The 18443-nt window shown below is 23.5% G+C and overlaps 1 protein-coding gene across 15 annotated transcripts in view; it reads left to right on the top strand.

Annotated features, from left to right (window-relative positions):
• The window catches only part of LOC122499658 (transcription factor 12), a 231710-nt gene that overhangs the window by 200536 nt on the left and 12731 nt on the right, over positions 1-18443 (top strand). For 11 of the 15 annotated variants that reach the window (XM_043608124.1, XM_043608122.1, XM_043608117.1 and 8 more), the window contains 6 exons: positions 5-141; positions 4494-4781; positions 7682-7843; positions 10290-10349; positions 12279-12431; positions 13586-13703. In XM_043608124.1, the coding sequence (XP_043464059.1) occupies positions 5-141; positions 4494-4781; positions 7682-7843; positions 10290-10349; positions 12279-12431; positions 13586-13703 (918 nt within the window). The remainder of the gene's footprint in view (positions 1-4; positions 142-4493; positions 4782-7681; positions 7844-10289; positions 10350-12278; positions 12432-13585; positions 13704-18443) is intronic. The other 4 variants (XM_043608123.1, XM_043608121.1, XM_043608126.1 and 1 more) reach the window with 3 other exon arrangements.

Genomic DNA, 18443 nt, shown 5'->3' with positions numbered 1-18443 from the left:
CCAGATGGGAATGCTGCGGGAACTGGTCCTGGGGATCCTTGGACAGGCGGAGGCGGCGGAGTTCAACCACCCTACAGCGGATATGGCCCACCCCACCTGACCCAACCGGCGTATCCTATGCATTTACCCCACGACCAAATGGTACGTTTTAATTTCATTTTTTAATTTCAATTTTTAAATTTTAATTATTAAACTTTAATTGTTAAATTTTAATTTTCAAATTTTGTTTTTAAAATTTTAATTTTTTAATTTTATTTGTTAAATTTTAATTTTTTAATTTTAATTGTTAAATTTTAATTTAAAAAATTTTTAAAAACAAATTAAAATTTATTTGTGAAAAAAAAATTCATTCCAATTGTGGAGTATCATTTTTGAAAATATCTGGCTTATAAATATGTAAACTATTTAGTTTACTTTACCCATTCACTTGAAAAAAAATTTACCGAAATATTTTTGAATCAATTTTTAAGATAATTAAATTTTTTTAATATATCTGTAATAAAAATTTTTTCTGAATAATTGAAATCTTGTAAGATTTAATTGAAAATAATTAATTTTTTTTTTTGAAATAATTTGTTACAATTTTTTAAAATAATAAATTTTTTTCAAATATTTTTCATATAATTTTCTAAAATAATTAATTTTTCCAAATATTTTGAGTTACAATTTTTCAAAATCAACTTTTAAAGAATTTTAATGGCAAAATTTAGCGAAAAAAATTGATTTATTAAAAATTTTAATGAAAAATCTATAAATGTAAATTTAAAAATGAAACTTAATTCAAATTAGCTTCTAACAAAAATTCTTTCAATAAATTCAATTATTTTCGAAAAATTACATTAAAAGAATTTTAATAATTAGTTATTTATTATTAGTTAATTAATTCTTATAGAATTCTTCTATATTTTTTAAGATTCAATTATCTTTGAACAAAATAAATCAAAATTGATAGAAATTTTCTTTTTTTAGACTTATTAAAATTATGGAGGAATTATGATCATATTTGTAATTAAAATTCTTCAAAAATTTGATTATTTTTTATTTTTATTTCTATTTTTCAAAAAATTCAATTATTTTTAAAAGATTTTTAACAAATTTCAATTGTTTGGTAATTTTTCAATTGTATATAATTCAAAACCTATAAATTATTAAAAAATTATTTAAACATAAAAAAATTGATTCAAAAATGAATTGAAAATAATTAATTCTTTTAAAAATATTTTGTTAAAACTTTTGAAAGTCAACTATTGAAGAATTTTAATTGCAAATTTTGCGAAAATAATTGAATTTTCAAAAATTTTCATGACAAAGTTGTAAATATAAATTTAAAAATGAAATTTAATTTAAATTAGCTTCTAATTTTTTTAAAATTTAGTATTTTTAGTACTTTCAATTACATATTTCTGAAAATTCAAATACATATATACAAAAAATACTAACATTTTAGAATTATTTTTAACATTTTGGAGAAAAAATCATATTCATTTCATTAAAATTCATCAAAAAATTAATTAGATTTTCTTAAATATATAATACAAAAACTTTTTAAGAAATTCAATTTTTTTCGAAAAATTACATTAAAATAATTTTAAAAACTACTTAATTCTTAGAATTTTTTTTATCATAATTTTTTAAGATTTAATTATTAAATTATTATCAAATTTTTTTATTTCTTCGAAGAATTTTATTATTTAGGAAAATAATTGAATTCTCACGAAGACTTTTGTTGAAAATTTTTAAAAATCCTAATTGAATTCCATTGAAGAATTTTTTAAAGATTTTTTTTTAAATAATGTAGTTTTTTGAATAATTTTAATTGAAAATTTAGAAAATAATTGAATTTCTTAAGAAATTTTATTAAAATTGTATTAAAAACACTTGAATTTTTGCAAAAAAATTTACTATTTATAACTAAAATTTAATTGTTTCGAAAGATTTATTAAAATTTCAGAAAATAATTGAATTCTTTTGACATTTTTTTTTAAGCAAAAAAAATTGAATTCTTTCATGAAATTTTTTTTTGAAAATAATTAAATTTTTGCAGAGATTTTACTATTTAAAAAAGTAATTGAATTATTTCGAAGGAGTTATTTAAATTTTAGAAAATAATTCTATTCGTTTTTGAAATTTTATTAAAATTTTGTTTAAAAATAATTGAATTTTTTTCAAAAAAGTTTACTATTTATAAAAATAATTGAATTCTTACGAAAAATGTGATTATTTATGAAAATAATTGAATTCTTCCGAAGAATTTTATTTAAAATTTTTACATAAATAAACAAGAATAAATTAATCAGTAAATTAGTTATTAATTGAATTTTTCTTTTTAATTTTGAATCAGAAATTTTTCAAAAATTCATATTTGAAAATAAAAAATTTTCTATTTTGCATTATTTTCATAAATTTTTTTATAAAATTCTAAACAAACAATTCAATTATTTTTAAAAGTAATAAAATTCTTCGGCTAAAATTCAATTACCTATGTTTAAAAATTTTTTTAAATTCTCCTCAAAATTCCAATTATCTTTATGTTCCCCACAATTCAATTTTCTAAAAATTTTATAAAATTCTTTGGAATGATTTAATTACTTTTATAAATAGTAAAATTCTTTTCAGAAATTCAATTATATTTAATACAATTTTAATAACATTTCATAAAAGAAATTCAATTATTTTCTATTTTTTATTATTTTCATTTAAAACTATTCAAAAAACTACATTATTTAAAAAAAAAACTTTAAGACATTCTCCAAAGGAATTTAGTTAGGATTTTTGAAAAATTTTAACAAAATTCTTCGCGAGAATTTAATTATTTTTCTAAATTAATAAAATTCTTCGAGGAAATCAAAAAGTTTGTTAATAAAATTGATTATCAAGTTCTTTGACAAAATTCTTTGTAACAAGATTATTTTTAAAAAAATTGAAAAAATTCTTTGTTTAATTCAATTATTTTCCTAATTTTCAATTAAATTGATTAAAAAAAAATATTATTTTTGAAAAATTTATAAAGAAACTCGTCAAAAGAATTTAATTATTCCTAAAAAACTTAAATACAAAATTTTTGAAGCCATTTGTAGATTTATTTATTTATTAATGTTACAGCGGCACATAAGCTGCTTTTTTCCATTTTTGATAAAATGAAGTTGTGTTTGGGAAAAAAAAAGAAAAATCATCTGAAATAATCCATATTAATTTACAAAAGAAATTCTATTTGTCGAAAAATATTTAGAAAAATCTTCTACAAAAATCGATTAATGCAGTTTATCCTGAACGATAAATCAGGCGGTTAGTTGCTAAAAGATTAAAATTCGCACAGGGCAAACTAAATCTCATGGGACGTTGGCTGTGTATATGTTGAATGGAATCCCGTTATCCCCCGGATCCTTGGCCTTCGCTTGGTGCGATCCGATGGTTTGCCAGCTGGTGCCGCCGATTCTTTCGCGTGTTCTTATTTGCACTTTTGCGGGTTCGCCACTATATAAGTGTGTACACTATATTGAGAGTCACTGTTGACAGAAGTTTGTACGTCAAAATGACTCACTGAACGATCCTCTCGTCGTCTATATATAGAATTACCCTCCCGCTACTTGATACAGCTTCCAACGAGGCTTCCAGCGTGCCTTCCAGCGTGGCTTTCAGTCAAGTGCACGAACAGACTCTATTTTTTTGATTTTAACTATTTTTTATGGAAAATCAATTTTTTCTTTTCAAAATTGTGATTTTTTTATTGTTTCTTGCTGCTTTCAATTGTTTATAGTGGATGACGAGAAAATTGTGAAATTCTTTGTGATGAGAAAGAGGCGTTTTCTTCGATTTCGAGTGTTTAGTGTCAAGGTCCGCACACATGGTAGGGCAGCGGATTTTAAACGATCAGTTTAGTAATAAAGCCACTGGTGGAAAACCGAGAGCGGAACATTCGAGCATTTCTTTAGACCCAACGAGAGAGATAACGTTTACGATCCTCCCACGAGCGTTTATTTATTTTTCCCCCAGCTTGGACGTTCTCTTCTTTTTCTGCTTCTGTTTTTTTTTTTTTTTTTTTTTTTTTTTGGTTCAAACTTTACGCTTCTTCCCTGCGCGCGAATCTTCCCTCGTAAACGTGATACCGTAACGAGGGAGTAGCCCTCTCGCCAGTTTCATCATAAACGGAAAAGTGTTTTAAAAATTCCGCCAGCATTCGTTTTTATTATTTTAGTCTTTTTAAAACAGGTATTATAGTAAAAGAAAAACAATTCGTCGATTTCATTCGAAAACAATTAAATTGTGACCCTATGACCAATTAGGGTCCCCGGGGACCCTAATTGGACATTGGGTCACAATTTAATTGTTTTGGAACAAAATCTACGAATAGTGACCAAATTCCATTCAGGGTCCCGATCGGGACCCCAATTGGAATTACATGTCACAATTTAATTTGTTTTTGGAATTAAAATTCTCCATTGGGGTCCTTGGATGATGTGAATATTGATACCATTTTTTCTTTTTATTTTCAGGCTTACTCGGCAATGTCGCCGAATGGCGAACCACCGGCGCCAATTCTTGGTTCAGCAGTGACGAGTGCACCGTCGTTGCCGCCAATGTCGACGTTCCGTGGAAGTGGAGCGGTCGCAACGAACAGTGGAACTGGTACCGCATCACCGGCATCGTTGCAATATAGCCATAGTCCCAGTGCACCGGCACCAGGTGCACCGTCTTCCGCACCCAGTGCACCCACCGCCAATCAACCCTCCGCTGCCGATAATCTCGGCAAAACCCTTACATCCGTTGTGAGCACACCCCGAGTAAGTATTAGGATTTCTCTTTTTCATCTTCTTATCACCGCATTCACTAACAATTAAAATATTACATTTTTTCCAGACAGATCATTTAATACTACTCTTTCTTTTGCTAACGACTTTTGATGATAATGATCATCAAAAAAATAATCGTCAAATCATTCGGTTTGGTAGCAACTACTCCGATGATTTTTAGCGATAAGTTGAAGCAACGACAGAGTGTTTGAGTAACTGTTCCCATTGTGGGGGTTCATTTCTGAAAATATCTGGCTTATAGATATATGTAAACTCGTCAGTTTACTTTACCTTTACACTTTAAACAAATTTGCCGAAGTAAAAAAAAAAAAGTTGAAAAAAGTAAAAGTTAAAAGTATACAAATTTTTTCTGCTCTAGAATGTGGTTTCTTTTTGGAAAAGTCCAAATGACACAGGCTTCACAGTCTCTATTTGCCTAAAAGTCGCCCCTATTTAATTTTGACCCCTAAACGTACCCTATTTTGGAAATTATCCCTAAAGTTCCCCTATTTTTTTCTTTTATCGTTTAATGATGAATTCACACCAAATTTAACAAAATACAGTTAAAACTTTCGTTTTGAAAGTTTCAAATCTTAAAATTTATGATCGATGAAATTTTTCATGAAATTTATAAAAGTAAAGTCAGTATTTTGATGAAAACAAGTATTTCAAAATTATACTAAAGTTTGTGTTCTTATAAATAAATTATATTTTTAACTTTATTTAAACAATTTTTATAGTCCCCTAAAAGTCCCCTATTTGTCCTAATAAATTTTTTAGGGGCACTGTGAAGCCTGAATTGACGAAAACAATTTTTTGTCCGGGAAAAAATTATTTTCGAATCATTTTTTAAGATATTGAAATTTTTTAAATATATCTACAAATAAAAATCTTTTGGAATAATTAAAATTTTGTCAAATTTAATCGAAAATAACTTGTTTTTTAAAAATATTTTGTAAATCAACTTTTGAAGAATTTTAATTGCAAATTTCGTCGAAATAATTGAATTTTCGAAAAATTTTAATAAACATTCTGTATAGATGTAAATTTAAAATTGAAAATTAAATTTGGTTTCTAATTTTTAAAAAATTAAATATTTGCAGTAAGTATACATGATTATTTTCGTAAATTCAAATACATACAAAAAGAATACTAAAATTTTAAAATTATTTTTAATATTTTAGAGAAGAAAAATCGTGTTCAAAATTTTCAATTAAAATTCTGAATTCATCATAAGATTAACTAGTTTTTTTATTAAATTATTACAAAAATTTTTTTAAGAAATTCAATTATTTTCGAAAAATTACATTGAAATAATTTTAAAAACTAATACTTGTAGAATTCTTCTATCAAATTTTTTTAGATTCAATTATCTTTGAACAATGTGAATAAAAATTTATAAAAATATACTTGTTGGACTTTCATAAAATTATAGAGAAATTATGATCATATTTACAATTTAAAATTTTTCAAAAAATTGATTATTTTATATTTTTATTTATATATATATTTTTCCCAAAAATTCAATTATTTTAAAAAGATTTTACCAAATTTGAATTGGTTTGGAAACTTTTCAATTGTATATCATTCAAAAACTATAAATTTTTCGCAAAAATTATTTTTAAATAATTATTTTCAAAAATGATTTTCAAATATTTTAATAAAAAAATCTGTAAATGTAAATTTAAAAATGAAACTTAATTCAAAATTAACTTCTAATTTTGTTACAATGAAATATTTTCTGTATACTTTAAATTACACATTTCCAAAAATTCAAATACATACAAAAAAATACTAAAATTTTAGAATTATTTTTAACATTCTAGAGAAAAAAAATTATGTTCGAAATTTTTAATTAAAATTCACCAAAAAATTAATTTTTTTAAATTATACCAAAATTTTTTTTAAGAAATTCAATTATTTTCGAAAAATTACATTAAAATAAATATAAAAAATAATTCTTATAGAATTCTTCTATCATATTTTTTAAGATTCAATTATTTTTGAACAATTTAAATAAAAATTTATAAGAATTTACTTTTTTGGACTTATTAAAATTATGGAGAAATTATAATCATGTTTATAATTAAAATTCTTCAAAAATTTTGATTATTTTATATTTTTATAATTATATTTTTCCAAAAATTCAACTATTTTTCAAAGATTTTACCAAATTTGAATTGGTTTAGAAATTTTTTAATTGTAAAAAATTTAAAATATTTATTTGTATTTTGTAATAATATTTGTAAAATATTTTTAAAAAATCAATTGTAAGAATTTTTTAATTACAATTTTTTGAAAATAATATCTTGATAATTTAAAAAAAACATCGACAGTTACAATTATTTTAGAAAAATAATGTTTTTTATTTAAATAATTGAATTATTCCAGAACTTTCGGAAAATTATTTAAAATAATTGATTTAGAGATGAAGTTAAATTGAAGATTGTAGAAAATAATTGAATTCAGAAAGGGTTATAATTATTGTTATTTTTAAAAATGATTAAAATTCATAAAATTTACTCTTCTTTCGTAAACTTTCATATTTTCCTGTAAAAAGAATTTTTTTTCTCAGGGAAAATAATTTTATCGTCTTTTAATTGTCAGGGAAATTGATAAACTGAAACTTGTAATCACCTCTTGAATAAAGTAAATTGACGCTAAATTGAAAGAACTAATCTATTTTAACGTTAAGTCAAAACATTTTTTATAAAGCGAATGCCGCTTTATATTTTTTCCTACCTTGGAAAAATTCGGTCAAAAAATTGAAAAAATCAAAAAATACTCTAAAATTCCCCATAAAAATGAAATAATTTAATAATCCACAAAAAAGAAATGATTTAATTATCCACAAAAAAATGAAATGATTTAATTTTGTTAATTATTTGTAGATCTACCCCACGGACCAATCAGTATCGAGTTATAGCAGTAATCCATCAACGCCGGTGAGTTCGCCACCACCGTTGACGAGTTCGGGGCCCGGTTGGGCGCCCGGAGCTGCTCCGGTTTCACCTCATTTTACGGCAGATCCTAATCGCGGGACGATTCACATGGTATGTGTTTGAAATTTTTTTTTTCCACCACAAAGCTCAAAAATTTCTTTTAGTTATTATTAATTTTTTTTCCACATAATATTCGTTTAAAATTCTATTCAAAAAAGTTTTTTCTCGCACAAGCAGTTTTATTATTATTATTTTTTTTTGTGTTTTAATATAAACACTCATTAATTACTTTTTTTTGTTTTATTTCGTAACTGCCTTTTGTTTTCATTCCCATTTATGAATTTCAATTTTTTGCGATATGATTTGCGTGCGTATGTGGATTCTCACGATTTGCTTTACTAATCTCTCGCACGACCACGATGTACAGTAATCTTCATCGTTAAATTCCCCCGTGTTTATTTTCTTTCTTCTTTTCTATTTTTTGTTTTTTTTTTTGTTTTAATTTTTTTTCTTTTTAAAATTACATTAAAAGTAAAATAAAATAAATGAAGGAAAGGCCTAAATACAAAAAAGGCGTTATTAATCGATTTTATTAATTCTAATGAACAGATTAATTAAAGTATTTAAATAAAATCAATAAAAAAAAATACTAAAAAAAAATTTTTTAAATTAAAAAAAAATTTTAAATAAATAAATCTTTTTCATCTTTTTAATGATAATAATAATCATTTTAATAAAAATGTTATGATTATTACTGTACTGTGTCTTGTGAATAATAAAAATACGAATCACGACATTAAATTTAGTAAAAGAAAATTGTGAAATAAAAATTTAACGTTATTGTGAGGTGAAGGACACTTTTTTTGTAAATAATTGAAAACGCACCTTCGACCTTCATTTTTAACACGGTTCAACCTTCAATGTTTCGCATTTCGAGTTCAGCTAAACTTTTAACCGATTAACATAAACATCACTTTGGGGCGGATGAATTTTTTTCTAAATTATCATTAGTTCGAAATGGAAATTTTCATTTTTTGGAATTTCGAAATATTTCATATCAGGACTCGTTGAATATTTTGTTAATTTGAAAAAAATATTTTTATTTTCATTAATTAATTTATTTGAAAAAATTGTTTTTAAAAATTCGAAAAAACAATATTTGATTTTGTAAAATTTCAAATTAGTGGGAAAATTCGAACTAGTGATTTTTAGTGAATTTTCGTCTGTCCTGCTTTCAACTATAGAGGGCGCATGAATATATCCAGAAAAATTGTATTTTTCTTTTTTATTATTAACATTTTTCTTGTATATAAATGTTATAAACAATTTTTAGACAATGATTTTTCTGTAAATTAAAAATCATTTTTATACTATTTTCTCCGAGTTTTTAAAATAATTGGAATTTTTTTTTAATTCAATATTTTTCGAAGCCGTAAATTATATAAATAATATAATATAAAATAATATTTAATATATAATATATAAATAATCTTTAAAATAAAAAATTTTTCTCTTTCCACGCTGTTATTTTTTGTAGAGAAATTTTTTAAACTTTTTTCCAACATTGTGAAATTTTTTTTTATTAAAAATTATTGGTACAAAATTATTATTTCCAGAAAGAATAAAATTTTAATACTTCGGAAGTAAATTTTTCTATGTAAAGAATTTTTTTCCGAAATAGTAAAAGTTATTTTTGGGAAATTAAAATTTTACCCTGTTTTGGAGGAAATTCTTTAAAAAGTTCGAAGTAAATTTTACTCATTTTTTATTGCAATAGAATTTTGAAACAAAAGTAATGGTTCTTAGAAAAATTTTTCTATTATTTTTATTTTCAGCAAATTTTAGATTCCTGAATTTTGCGTCGAGTTTTAGCGTCGAAAATTTTTTTTTTTTGTTATTTTCATTGACAAAAATGTCACTAATTAATTACCTAAATTTTATTCACCAGGTAATAATTAATTATTAATTACCTAGATTTTATTCACCTAGAAGGTTAAAAAAAATGTACCTTTGGAAAAATTGTGTGAATCTTTTTGTTTTCGGGGAAAAAAAATTGTTTTTGGACGCTTAGCGTCGACGCTAACTTCAGGGAGGTGAAATTTTCGATCGATTTTGGTATTTTTTAGGGGGGGATTTATTTAAAAAATTTCTAAAAAATGTGACTCACTCCGAAACGAAAATTTACTAGAATTTTCTAGAAATTATTAGAAATTTACTAGAAATTATTAGAAATTTACTAGAAATTATTAGAAATAACAAGAAATTACAAGAAATTATTATTTGAATTTTAATTGAAGAAAATGATATATAAATTTGATTTTTAAAAATATTTTGAAAAATATTCATGCGTCCCCTGTGTTAATATCATTGTTTTTCAGTAAATCTTTAGTCATTTCACCACTGAATCGTGACAAGCCATTATTTCGCACTGTTTTTTTTTCTTTTCGTTATTTTTCTTTTTTTTATTGTTTAACCCTTGTTTGTGTACGTTGTGTTGATTTGGTTGTTCTCTCTCTTTTTTTTTGGTTTTGTTGTTGCGTTGGTGTTGTGTGTGAAGCCGGCGCCCGAACAGCAGAGGTTAGACGATGCCATTGGTTTCCTTCGCGACCACGCCGAGGTGAGGATCGTCGATTAATTTTGTTTTCTCTCCCCTATTTTTTTTAAATATTAAAATAACAAAAAAAAAACATGTTTTTTTTTCTCTTCAATGTTTTTTTTAATCATTTTACTTCGCACGTTGAACGACGACGACGACAACAACAACAACAATGATAATAATCATAACAATAATAATAATGATAATAATAATAATAAAAATAATTATAAAATAATAAAAGAGAAATAAACAGAGAACGCATGAATATTCGCCTATTTGAAAATAGGAAAATTCCTTTTTGCTTAATTGAAAAGAATCGAAAGATTTTTTTAAGCAATTCAATGTTTATTGAATAAATAGTGCAATTAAAATATTCCACGTCGAAATATTCTTAATTTTTTAATTTTTGTCTTTTTTTCAAAAATAGATTTTTGGGAAAATTGTAAATTTTCCAAAAAGTCGAATTTGAAAAAAATTATAAAATATTTCTAATAATCGATTTTGAAAAAATTGATAAATATTTTCAACAATCGATTTTGAAAAACGTTTTCAAATTCAATGCTAAAAATTGAGATTTAATTTTTATTTAAAAAAAATCGAAGAAATTAAAAATAAATCTTTGCAAAATTTTTCTGTTTGGAAAATTTATTAAAAATCAATTTTTTTTAATTATTTTTAACTGGGAAAATGTATTTATTTTATTATTTTTTCCTAATTTTCAAAAGTTAAAAAGAAAAAAGAAAAATTAAAACAAAGAAAAAGAAAAAATTGGAATAAATGAAAAATAAAAAATTTGGAAAAAAGGAAAAAATAAGAATGAGGGCAAAATTTTGAAAAAGGGAAAATAACAAAGAAACAAAGGAAAATGCAATTTCTCCAGGAAAATATTCATGCGATATTCGACAATTCTTCTTTTATTCGTTAATAATTATTTTTATTTTTTTTTTTTACAACAGATGAAGAATTTATATTATTATAATTATTATTATTATTTTTATCATCTATAGACAGATATTTGAAGATTATTATTTCATTTGGCGTCGTTGAACGTGCGATGCCTATCTTTTCTCTCTCGCAGTCTTTACTAACGGTGAAGGGGGATTAATTCATATTTATCAATAATTAACAAAAAATGACAAATTTTTTTATTGGATATTTTAACATTCTGGTCCTTTTTTTTTAATAATCTTCTTTTCAGATTTTCAAGAAATTTTATAAATACTTACGCACAAAAAAAAATTTAATGCATGAATTTACTTAATTTTCAAGCACCAAGAAAAAATGTTTAACCTATACAAATCGTGCGAGATTTTACAGCAAATTGTAAAAGCGTTTCTTGCCAGTAATTTTTTTTGTTAATTTTTTAAAATGTTTTTTTTATTTTTATTTATTTTTTTGTTTTTTTTTATTTTTTGCTCTTTTTATTTATTTTTTATTATTTTCGAATAAAAATATGAAATTCCGTTCCTTTTTTTATTTTTCTATTTGATTTTTAAATAAAAAGAAAATTCTGTTGCTTTTTAAATTTTTTTTTGATTTGATTTTCGAATAAAAATGAAATTTTGTTGCTTTTTTATTTTTTTTTGTTTTGATTTTCGAATAAAAATAAAATTCTGTTACTTTTTTTAATTTTTGACTAAAAATGAAATTATATTTCTTCAAAAAAAATTTTTTTTTATTTTCGAATAAAAATGAAATTCTGTTGTTTTGTTAGTTTTTTTTAAATTTTTGAATAAAAATAAAATTCTGTTGCTTTTTTTAAATTTTTGACTAAAAATGAAATTCTTTTGCCTTTTAAAAGTTTTCTTTTCGATTTTCGGATAAAAATAAAATTCTCTTGCATTTTTTTTTTTTTTTTTTAAATTTCCGAATAAAAATGAAATACCGTCTACGATATTAATATGATAGTTTATAACTGGTGTGTAATCGAGTCGATGTTTCGGTATTCTGTTGGTACAGGGAACGCGGATGGAGGAGCGACTGGACGATGCCATAAACGTTCTCAGGAATCACGCCGAGAGTCAAATTGCACTTCACCTCGCACCCGTAGGTCCACATGGTTCCTTATATTCCCACACGTCACCGCAGCAACTCGATCACTTGGTAAGATTTTTTTTTCCTCTCTTTTTTCATGTCCGTAATTAAATTTTTTTTCTCTTTTGAATTCTTTAAATTTTTTTGCAAAAATGCGCTGCAAATTAATTGTAAAGCAAAAACCTAAAAAAAAATAAAATAGAAAAACTTACAAATTTTGTAATATAAAGTTCTATGAGTTTAAAAAAAAATCTATGAGTTTCAAAAAAAAAATCTATGAGTTTTAATACTATTTTTGGTCGATTTTATAACACAGATTTTTCCTAACGAAAATGAATTGCAAAATAAAATAGAAAAAAAATTGTATAAAGTTTAAAAACTTCTTACTTTAGATTTCTATGAGTTTTAATTGAAATTCTATGTGTTTCAATAGAAATTCAAAAGTTTTTATTATAAAGAATTTTTGGCAAGTAATTTTTTTCCACAATTTACAAGTTCGAATAATTTTCTATTTCTGTGTGTTAGAAATTTGAAGAAAATTTATACGACATGGAAATTAGATTTAAATATTTCACTGACAAAATTTTCTCTCTGACCTATAAAACTTTGAAAATCGTTTGGAATTTAAAATTTGCATTTCTCTCGAATTACTGAATTTGACCATAAATTTTTGAAATTTGAATTTAAATTAATATAATTTTAATATGCAGAAAGATTTCTAATCCGCAGATATTATTTATTTGTCGGTAAATTTTTATTTTTAAAAAACAAAAAGTATTTTTAGATTTTATATTCATTCTTTCATGCTTTTTATTTATTTTTTTTTTACTGTTTTCTTTATTATCAGTTTTCAAAGTAATTTTTTTTAAACATAATTTTTGCCTTTCTGGACAGTTTTTTTTTAATTTACTTTTTTGGAAAAAAAATTGTTTTTTTCCTTTCTTTAAAATATATTATTCTTTTAAGTTTACAAATAAATTTATATTTTTGTCAAAACAAAAAATTTCTTACCGGTAAATTTTGAGTTTTTTTTTCATATTTTAGAATTTAATTTTGTGGTGAAAAAATTCAATAATTCGAGAGAGAAAAAATACTTTTTCTTTCTTGAAATTGTCAATTGAAAATGATTTGTCGATTACGGTTTTGGTTTTTTTTTTTTTTACTTTGAATGATATTTTGCGATAATTAGACGTCAATTTAACTTTGATATTGACGTTTTTTAGACGAGTCCACATCCAACGGTGACAGTGGCGCAACCGGCGGGTTCTTATCCAGGCCTTGCACCAACGCCCGACACCGACGGTTCTATCAAAATTGAGAGGCTACCCGCCACGAATACCAGTAAGTATTCAATTCAATTTTTCTTCAAAATATTTAAATTAATCACTTCTCATCTACGAATTTTCAAACGAAAAACAAATATTATTTTCTCACAAGACAATTAACGAAAAAAAAAGAAAAATTCAACGAAAAATCGAAAAAATAAATCGTAAGATAAACTATTTTTTAATTTAAAAAAAAGTTTATCTTACAATTTATTTTTTGGATTTTTCAATTTTAAATAATTTAATTATTTAAAAATAATAAAAATTTTTTGCAAAAATTCAATTATTTTCAACAAAAATTTTAATAAATCCTTGGAAAACAAATTAATTATTTTTTAAAATAGTAAAATCTTTGCAAAAAAATCAACTATTATCAGTATAAAATTTTCCAAAAGAATTAGATTATTTTTAATAAAATTTTAATAAAATTCTTCCTAAAAATACAATTATTTTCAATGAAATTTTAATAAAATTCTTCCTAAAAATACAATTATTTTCAATGAAATTTTAATAAAATTCTTCCTAAAAATTCAATTATTTTGAATACAAATTTTTGTTAAATTTCTCCAAAGAATTTAAATTTTCATTTAACAAATTTTTTAAAAATTTAAAAAAAATCTTTGCAAGATTTCAATTATTTTTATAAATACTAAAATTTTGTCAAAGAATTTCAATTATTTTAAAAAAATGTTAATAAAATTCTTCCTAAAAATTCAATTATTTTCATAAAAAAAAATTCTTTTGAAGATTTCAATTATCTTCATAAAAAAAAATTCTTTGAAAAAGTAAAATTATTTCTAATAAAATTTCACAAAAGAATTCAATTATCTTCTTAATTTGTTATAAAATTTTCCGAAAGAATTCAATTATTTTTAAAAATTTTAATCATTCCTTTCGAAACAATTGAATTATTTTTTTTAATGGTAAATTTCTTTCAAAAAAAAAAATTCACGAAAGAATTGAATTATTTTCAAATATTTAATAAATCCTTTGAAACAAATTGAATTATTTTTTTGAAAAGTAAAATTCTTTTGCAAAAATTCAATTATTTTCAGTAAAATTTCACGAGAGAATTCAATTATTTTCTATAATTTTAATAAATCCTTCGAAACAATTCAATTATTTTTATAAATAATAAAATTCTTCGAAGGAATTCAATTATTTTCAATTTTTTTTTATAAAATTCTTTGCAAATATTCAATTATTTTAAATAAAATTTAACGAAACAATTCAATTATTTTCTAAAATTTTAATAAATCCTTTACGAAACAATTTCAATTATTTTGTTAAACAGTAAAATTTTTTGCAAGAATTCAATTATTTTCATAAATAATAACATTCTTTGGAAGATTTCAAGTATTTTCAATAAAATTTCACGAAAGAATTCAATTATTTTCTAAAATTTTAATATACAGTACGAAAACCTAGCACGTCAGTCATATCCCATGAGTGGGAGTGAGACAGACTTATGCGATTCCCATACTTTCCTATGACTGACGGATAGCTTTTCTTACTGTATATCCTTCGAAACAATTTCAATTAATTTTCAATTCAATTATTTTCATAAATAATAAAATTCTTCAGAGGAATTCAAATATTTTCAATGTATTTGATAAAGATATTTCCATTTTCAAAGTTTTTGTTTTTAATTTTGTTTTTCTTTTTTCATTTTTTTCGTTTTTGAATTTATTAAATTTTCCTAGCGATGAGTTTGGAAAAAATCATTTTGATTGGAGGCAAAAATGCAGTGATGAATTATGAGGATTTTCTTTTAAGATAATTATACACGAGTGGTATATGAAAAGTTGTCGTTGTCGTCGTCGTCTTTTTTTGGTTAGTCACGAAGCCGTGAAGGAACTCTTATATGGTAACCGTTGCAATTACAATCAGGAAACAAGCCGAGTCAGTGAGTCTCCATATAAACTTTTCGAACGACAATGTTTCCCGCCTGTAAATCGCATTCGTCTCGCCTTCAAGGATAGAAAATGGATTCTAAACTGAAACACAAATGGAGAAAAACCTCGCTAGAGATCCTGCAGACGTTCCAGGGCTGCTATCGAGCATTAGTGAAGGGTACATTTGAAAAAAAAAGAAAAAAAATCATCTAACCAAGGTTTTGAAGAATTATAAGAGCCTTGATTCACTTTTAACTCTGCGATGCTCCATTTTCTCATCTTTGTGAATTTTTTCTTTCTTTTTATATAGAAAAGGAAAAGTTGTTTTAATTTTTAGAAATATAATTCAATTCTAAAAGGTTTTACGCACTGAAAATTTGTTTTTAATTATTTTATTATTTTTTATTGTTTATTATTTATTTTTTTTATTTTATTTTCCTGCTGGACAAGTAAATAAATAAAAACAATTTTTGCTTCAGTTTTTCTTAAATATTTAAAACGAATTTTTTCTAAACAAAAATTTTAAGATACATTTTTCTATAAAAACCGAGTAATTTTATTATTGTTTATATTATTTATTGTCGAAACGTGTAGACTGAGCAAAATTTTTCCCAATAAAACTTTATAATCTTCGGAAAAAGTAATTTCAGTTACGTATTTCAAACAAATATTTCCTTGTTTATCAGTTTTTAAAAATTTATTGTCAACATTTCTCGTTAGTTTAATGCTTTTTGCAAAATATTCGACTTCACTTTTTCAAAATTTATTCTGCAGAATATTTAAATCTTTGCAAAAAATTCAATTATTTTCTAAAATTTTAATAAATCCTTCGAAACAATGCAATTATTCTTTTTAAAAAGTAAAATTCTTCGCAAGAATTCAATTTATTTTCATAAATAATAACATTCTTCGGAAGAATTCAATTATTATTTTAAATAGTAAAATTTTTTGCAAAAATTCAATTATTTTCAATAAAATTTTACGAAAAAATTGAATTATTTTCATAAATAGTAAAACTCTTTGCAAAAAGTCAATTATTTTAAATAAAATTAAACGAAACCATTCAATTATTTTCTGAAATTTGAATAAATCCTTGGAGACAATTTTAATTATTTTTTTGAATAGTAAAATTCTTTTCAAAAATTCAAGTATTTTTTAAAACTTTAATAAATCCCTCGACACTATTCAATTATTTTTATAAATATAAAAATTCTTTAAAAAAATTCAATATTATTTCCATTAAAATTTCACGAAAGAATTCAATTATTTTTAAATATTTAATAAATCCTTCGAAATAATTCAATTATTTTCTAAAATTTTAATAATTCCTTGGAAACAATTCAATTATTTTTTTAAATAGTAAATTTCTCTGAAAGAATTAAATTAATTTTTTATAAATAGTAAAATTCTTTGTAAAAATTCAATTATTTTCTAAAATTTTAATAAATTTTAATAAATTCTTCAAAACAATTTAATTATTTTTTTAAATAGTAAAATTCTTTGCAAGAATTTAATTATTTTCATAAATAATAAAATCCTTTGGAAGAATTAAATTATTTTTTATAAATAGTAAAATTCTTTATAAAAATTCAATTATTTTCAATAAAATTTTAACAAAAATCCTTCGACACAATTCAATTATTTTTTATAAATATTAAATATTCAATTATTTTTCATAAATAATAAAATTCTTCGAATGAATTAAATTATTTTCAATGTTTTTTGATAAAGTTCTTTGCAAGAACTGAATGATTTTTAATACATTAATTTTAGAATTAAAAATATTTAAAAACAAAAAATGATTAAAAAAAAGTTAGAAAACAAAAAAGCAAACAACCAACTTGAAACTTGGAAAAGATTATTTACCGGAATACAATAACGATTATTAATAATTATTGTTTTTTTTATAAAAATTGAAAATAAAAAGTAGAATTAATTCTTTGGAATTGAATTGAATTGAGAATAGAATCGAAGAGAGAAGAAAAAAAAAATTTGCAGAAAGAGAAAGAGAGAGATTGTGATGTGAAATAAAGAAAATCTTTGACTTGATGTTTCAATTTTATGTGGACTTCCCCCTTTTGCTTAATGGCTGTAAAAGGTAAAGAGCCTTTAATAGATAACAAAGCGAAGAGTGGAGGACAACTCGGGGGAGAGGGATTGTATATAAGAAGGCTTTTGAGAATTCACGCGTATGCGGAGAGACACCCCACGAAGATGCCAATGTCCATAGATGGTCAAACACTCTTTGAGAGATATCTATGTACATTTTATATATACGGGAATAGAAGGAAAGCGTATACTTTTATCTAAAGGACACAAACACATTCGAATATGCCAGACAAATAAAAGAGTTTTGTGAGCACGAGCGCAAACACTGACATTTAGTTTAGCTGAAACTAATGTAAACTATATGGAGAGATCGGCCTCATGGAAAATTGTGCATTCTATCGCTTCTATATGTAATTTTTTTTTTTTTTCTTCTGCTTCTTTCCAAGTCAGCGGATAAGCTTTAAGTGGCTACAGAGAGCGGCCATTGTCATTATTGAGAAACGGTACACACACATTTATAGAGAGAGAGAGAGAGAAAGAAGTATTTTGTGAAATGGAGGCGAACAAAACGGAACTTGCGAGAGTCACTCTGTTGTAAAGTGTCCAACCATAAATGGGACACACGAGAGTGAGCCCCGGGAACAATAATGTTTGCTCGCTTATACTTGTTCTTATTGCTATCTCACTTTTACTCAAACGAGTGTTTGCAGATTAATAAACAACAAGCCATTGTCAAGGAATTTATACAAATTTGCTCTCTCTCTCTCTCTCTCTTTTTTTTTCTCGCTGTCTCTTAAAATTTACAACTTTCA

The sequence above is a fragment of the Leptopilina heterotoma genome, unplaced genomic scaffold, assembly GCF_015476425.1.
Source record: "Leptopilina heterotoma isolate Lh14 unplaced genomic scaffold, ASM1547642v1 Lhet_17, whole genome shotgun sequence".
NCBI classification, from domain to species: Eukaryota; Metazoa; Arthropoda; class Insecta; order Hymenoptera; family Figitidae; genus Leptopilina; species Leptopilina heterotoma.
Note: the sequence above shows the minus strand (reverse complement) of the source record. Positions and strands in the feature narration are given on the sequence as shown.